At 37.6% G+C, this 6,131-nt stretch overlaps 1 protein-coding gene across 1 annotated transcript; it reads left to right on the top strand.

Moving 5' to 3' along the window:
* The first annotated feature begins 203 nt into the window (after nt 1-203).
* LOC103937299 lies at nt 204-4,877 on the top strand. Its single transcript, XM_009347227.3, has 9 exons — nt 204-459; nt 790-993; nt 1,358-1,455; nt 1,722-1,803; nt 1,874-2,077; nt 2,160-2,416; nt 3,248-3,338; nt 3,428-3,644; nt 4,473-4,877. Exons 1-9 carry the CDS (start codon nt 271-273, stop codon nt 4,682-4,684), a joined length of 1,554 nt encoding a protein of 517 aa, XP_009345502.2. The 5' UTR covers nt 204-270; the 3' UTR covers nt 4,685-4,877.
* The last annotated feature ends 1,254 nt before the right edge of the window (nt 4,878-6,131 follow it).

Here is a 6,131-nt window from a genome sequence, read left to right as displayed (position 1 = left end):
ACACCGTAATTAAAAAAATGTCTTATGCTTGAATAAGGCAATTCAGCAGTGCTAGACGGCTAAGGTTCTCCCTGTTTGGTAGACCAGGGTACTTTGGTAGTGCCAAACGGATGTCGTATTCTCAAAACCACCAAAAACGACGTCGTGTACCTGGTGGATAGCCTTCGAAAGTTCGAAGGCACGCCGATGAAGCAGATGGCGAGGTAAGGTTTCATTTCGATCAATCTTTCGAACTTCCATTCTCACGAAAGCGCGTGGATTCAATCGGCAATGGAGGAAGAAGACAAACAGCCGCTCAAGGAGGACAAGGGTCCTCAACAGGAAGAGAAAGAAGAACCAAAAGGAGGAGCAGCTGAAGCACAAGTGTCGCCGGCGAAAAGTGGCGGAGGATGGGGAGGTTGGGCGTTTTCGTCCGTCTTCTCAGATCTCCAGAAAGCCGCCGAAGAGATCTCCCGCAATGTAAGTGTCTCCAGCGTTTCATAAATGTATTTGCATCTGCATTTGCATGGTAAGTTTACCTGATTTGGTGTGCTTTGGAAAATTAGGGTTTATAAGTTTGGGAAATGTTGATGAGTGGATATACTTTCTGGTGGGTTTAGATGATATCGGATTTAATTAACTGTTTCGACTGCGAATCTGAAAGTAGGTTTAAGCTATTAAGAATTTAGTGACGTTATCCAATTGAAAGTTATAAAATATGCAGAGATTTATGTATGTAGTTAAAATGGAAGAATTTAGGGTTGCTGCATTTTGTGGTTCGGTTTGTGAAGTGGCGGTTTTTGGATGCAGGCGGCTGCGGCTGCTCAGACGGCAGCGAAGAGCCTTGCCGACATGCAAGCTGCTGAGGACTCAGAAGAATGTTCCAAGGAGGAAGAAGGGGATGCTGAAAAGGAAACCCAAGACGACACTGAGAGCCAAGATGAGCATGAAAAGCAAAGAAAGGCTGCTCTTGATAAATTGGAGAAAGCTAGTGAGGATTCACTTTTCGGTCAGGCAAGTTGTAAATTTATGGAGTTGATACCTCTTTTTTATATATCTGCAAGTCGTTTGTGTTAATGCATTCACGCCAATCATATATTCATGAAGTTTGTTATGCTAAGTTCGTCATGTTTTCATTCCGTTTGTTTCTTATGTTGTACTTATTAATCATACGTCTAGCTATTGCTACGCTAATGCAAATTTTACAAGAACCACATCTACTTCTATACAGTCTCAAATTGATTTAGGATAATTTAACACCAACTCTTTCTGTTGCACTAGATTGGAGGTGTTTGTATCTTGAATTTTGCTTCAATCCTCTAAAGCTGATGCCTTCCTTTTGTTCTCCACTTAACATGCTAATTTTCATTACTTTCAGGGTTTGAAAGTGCTTGATAGTTCCGTGGAGAATTTTGCTACAGGAGCTTGGCAAGCATTAGGAAGTGCATTGAAAGGGGGTACTGATCTAGTGCACAAGTATGTTACACTGGAGTTGAATGTACTAGTATTTTTGCGGATTTTCTCTGGACCAAAATTTAGTAATTAGCAGATGGCTACAGTCCACATGATTTCTCTTGTTTCTCGGGAAACTAACGAATTAGTAATCTGATAGTGGACTATTGGGCTCAAGATTCTAAGTTCCAACTTCTAACATAGATTATGGAGTTGATATATTTGTGCAAAGTGCGAAATCCAAATTAGAAACACAAACTTGACCTGACTTTCAACTTCTTGTTCTCTAGGATTGAGAATTCTGCTGTGAACCTTGCGGGATCTATCCAGCAAGGTGGAGGTGCTGGTTCTACCACACCATCCTTATTAGAGGTTTGCGTTCCCCTGCTACTTTTTTGGTTAACTAATGGTACATCATTGCTTATCTTGGTTTCGTGTACAGACTGGAAAAGCTTTTACATCAAAGGGAATGCAAGTGCTTGAGCTTGTAGGAAAGGAAACTTTGGATCTACTGATCACAGAGACTGGTATAGAAGTTGATAAGGATTCTACACTTTCTGAAAAGGAAACTGAAGAGGATCAGTTATATGAGGAAGTGGGATTTGATCGGTGTTTCTACATATATGGAGGTCCAGAACAGTTGGAGGTCAGTTATTTAATTTTGAGGTTAAATATTGTTATTGTAGGGAATAAAATGTATTAAAGTTGTTATTTTGTATCACTGTCAGGAACTGGAGGCTTTGTCCAGCCATTATGCGCTATTATTTAATCGGAGAAAAGGAAAATTGTCATCAGAACAGAAGTCTATTTATGATGGAAAGCTTAAACAGGTGCAACAGATTTTCAGTCTGAATATTGAGTTGGATGGAAGTGGTGCAGAGTCGGACAAAGGCAAAAAGAAAAAGACCGGAGATGATGGAAATATCAATGAGATGAAGAGTTTGCATGATTCAAGCGTCAGCAAGGCTGCTGATATGGCGGCTGGGTACTATATTTTGTTCAATTTCTATTTTTATTGTCTTGTCTTTTTCTTTTTATAGATTATTTGCTTCAATGAATGGCTGTTTAATTCTATTGACTTTCATCTGATTTTCGTAAATACTATATACTGATCTTCAAGCTTTTATAAATCTACTGGCCAATCAATATTCTTTTATTGCCTTACTTTTGTTGCTCCATTACCCTCTTTTTATCCACTCAATTTACAAACAAACAACTACGTTTACACTAAAGCCAACATCTGATTACAGCAATTGTAAAACTTGCTGTTCTTGCATCTGTCTGAGTTACATTGAGACAATTTTGCCAAGCCACTGTTGATGATGTGTCCTTTCCCTGCCCACTGTCCTTGTCAATCTGAATTGATTGGAGATCTGAGGCTTCGCTCTAAATGATTTCAAAATTAATTTCTTTATAATCGTGTGCTTATAGAGATGTGTGCATGTCCATATAGATCATATTGCTCCCAACATTGCATCAGACTTGAAATGCATGATACTCTCAGAAAATAAATATCTTTTAAGGGTGGGACTGGTGGCAGGGGAGTCCTATGAAAAGTTATTGCTGGGTGCTGATATGTCCAATTTCAAAACCGGATTGCATTTTAATCAGCCTTCTCACTGTACATATTTTTTTTGCAATTTCAACAGCGTCCAATTAAAAGAAATGGAGTCGTTTGTTCCTCATGAATTTGTGATCTTGGTTGACATATTGCTGTAAAAACATGTGTGGTCTTCTATGCTTCCTTATTTTTGTTTATTTTTACACCATGCATTGTTACTATGACTTTAAATTTTTCTTCTTATGTTCTTTTTAGGTTCACAAGTGCCTTAGCAGGACAAGCTGTGAACGATATAATTCAAAGAACAACTGGTAGATTAGAGAGTCTTCACTCAGAGGGGGTTCATGTACGTGATTATCTTCTGTTACTGTATTATTCCATCGGCATTTTTATAGACATGGGTTCAATAGTTCTGACGTAATCATATTTTTGCAGAGGCTGTCAGAATTGTGCTGTTCAGCGGTATCTCAACTGTTGATGCTTGGTAAATCCGTCATATCTAGTGCAAACAAAACTCAGGCAGAAGATGTGGATGCCGATCTGGAGAATATTGATTGGCCTGAAGATTCTGTTGAGAAAGCAAAGATAATCAGATCAAAAACACAAACAATGACAGGATATGTGGAGGCAGTGTCTAGCAGTTTCGTCACAGGTTAATTTCCTTGAGCTCTGTTTAGTGCTGCTTATGCTCATAATTGACTACCCTTTTCCTAGTTGAAAATATGCCATTACAATTAATATACTCTCAGATCTAATCACTTATTGTTACTTAATTGATCAATGGTAGAGTGGTTAGCCTTTTTTTTTTTTTTTTTTTTTTTTTTTGTGTGTGTGTGTCAAGAAGAGTGGTTAGCTATTAGGTGACTAGTTTGTTGTACAATTGGGAAGATAATCCACATGGAGACAGCAACATTTGAACCCGAATATATTATTGTTTGGGGGCCTAATTCCTAAGTTCCCCAACTCCTAAAGCTTCATGTCTTTTCTCTGTGCTTTTACACTGACTTCTTAGGGCTGGTTTGGTATTGCTGTGCTTTGAAAAAAAGCTGCTTCTGCTGTGCTGTGAGAATAAGCAGCTGTGAAATAAAGCAGCAGAGTGTTTGGTAAACTTTTTTGTAAAAGTGCTTTTGAAAAAAAAAAGCAGTATTATAGTGTTTGGTAAACTTTTATGTAAAACAGATGTGAAAAAAAGCCAGTTTTTCAAAGCTGGGTTTTGCAGCTTCTTGTTTTTGGCTTTTTTTCACCCAAAACTGTGAAAAAAAGCTGAAGCTGAATGTTTACCAAACACATAAACAGCTCCCAGCTTTTTTTGATACCAGCTTTTTTCAGAATCACCTTAGTACCAAACTAGGCCTTAATGATTCCATTTCATAGTGGATTAATTAAACCTATCAATACCCCGCACACCTGAGCTCTTCAATGTCTTTTTATGTAGCAAATATATTTGTGTTGACAGTTTGAGTTTTGATGAACTTTTCAGGTATATCTGATGTTGCAGAAGCTTATCTAGCAGCCATAAAGGGCGCTTCTGAGGAATCCCACGAAGTGCTCCCACATACATCGATCCAAGAAAAAGCAAGTTCTTTCTCTAAACACCTTCGTGATGACCAGACCACAGCTTTGAGCAAAATCCAGGATGGGCTACACTACTTGTCGTACGTTGTCATTTCAACCTCTATGCCTGCAGCGTGAGAGACCTCAAATCTTTAAGCTCTCTGTTTAGTTTTGTAAATAGTCGGCATTTAGAGTGAGTTTAAGTTTTCACATCGTTTCAAGTGTTATACGAAATTGAAGTTCTTAGAACTGTAAAACAATCAGCAACTTGTAACAATAAGGTAGAAATTATACGTTTGCATTAATTAAAGTTTTGTTGATTTAATTTCTAGTAAGAATCTATCAATCATGAAAGAGATTTTGTTAACGCGCCGGATAATATAAAGTCCAAATTAGTTTGGTTTGCTTGTGATGGCAAGATTTTGTAGTAATGGAAAGCTTGATGAACATGATTGCAAAAACCGTGGTTATATCACCACGTGATGTTCCGTGCCATTGATACAAAGACGTGGAAAGGAAATTTATACATTTTTATTTCATTGACACGGTATGTCAGGATAGTGGTGCATCCGTGCCATGTAAGTCATTATGCACTCGCATTGTGGCCACATTTGTAATCGATCTTTGGCCAAATAAACTTGAATGCCTAAAATGATCCTTTCACTAATGTAAATGACAAAGCATTTGGGATAATTTAGATTTTTCTACACCACATTATTGAATTTGACATATGACCCCACTACAAGGATGCTTAGTGCAATTTAACATGACGTTGGATGACATGTTAAGATCAGTTGCACATCGCTTAGGTAATTTTTAGATTTTGATACGTATGTAGGTTCACAATGCATTGATATTTGTACGTGTCCACTAGTATCCTCCACACTCCTCTTCTTAATTTTACTCAGACTAATCTATCAATTATTAGTACGTCTTCGTCATTCATGTAAGTCGAACATAAAATCTCACTTACAAAGTAAAGAGGAAGACAAGCATATGTGGTACTGGTTCATATTACCTTGCAAACTACACACTCCTATTTAGCTATGGAAAGTGATCCTCTCCGGATCCCTTCCTCTTAGTCCACCAATCAGGAAATTCGTGCCATTAAAATTTAATCAAACAGCTGAAGTTATTATAATTTTTAAAGTAACCCCCTGTTTGTAGCCATTTGATCAAATTTCAATGGTACGAATTCCCTAATTTGGTAGATTAAGAGGAAGGGATCGGAAATGATCCCTTTCCATTTAGCTACCAATATTGTCCAATAAGGCAATAATTATGATTTAAACATTATATAAAAAGAACCCAATCGGATCCTCTCCGAATTTTTTTGGTGAGGGTCCTGAAAATCCGTAAATCGTATCTGTTTATCGTACGTCGTGCGATCAATCTTTATCATGTACTGTTTGTATTTAATTTAAAAAAATATATATATATTTAAAATGATTTTTAGCTCTGTATGATCAACAAATATGATTAATGGATCCTCGAAATCCTCACAAAGCGGATCCAACGAGAATCCGGATTCACACGTTACCAGGAATACCTGTCAATTCAGCACCACCAACCCAGTATATTGTCT

This window comes from the organism of the source record quoted next, unplaced genomic scaffold, assembly GCF_019419815.1.
Source record: "Pyrus x bretschneideri cultivar Hongxiangsu unplaced genomic scaffold, Pyrus_bretschneideri_v1 Contig10, whole genome shotgun sequence".
In the NCBI taxonomy this organism is placed as follows: Eukaryota; Viridiplantae; Streptophyta; class Magnoliopsida; order Rosales; family Rosaceae; genus Pyrus; species Pyrus x bretschneideri.
This window is presented reverse-complemented; position numbering and strand designations above follow the sequence as displayed.

What these genes read in the sequence shown, in the direction of transcription:
- LOC103937299 (XM_009347227.3), top strand. Translation starts at nt 271, where the DNA reads ATGGAGGAAGAAGACAAACAGCCGCTCAAGGAGGACAAGGGTCCTCAA. An exon ending in CCACACCATCCTTATTAGAG is followed by an intron (nt 1,804 to 1,873) that starts GTTTGCGTTCCC and finishes TTTCGTGTACAG; the next exon opens with ACTGGAAAAGCTTTTACATC. An exon ending in GTCTAGCAGTTTCGTCACAG is followed by an intron (nt 3,645 to 4,472) that starts GTTAATTTCCTT and finishes TGAACTTTTCAG; the next exon opens with GTATATCTGATGTTGCAGAA.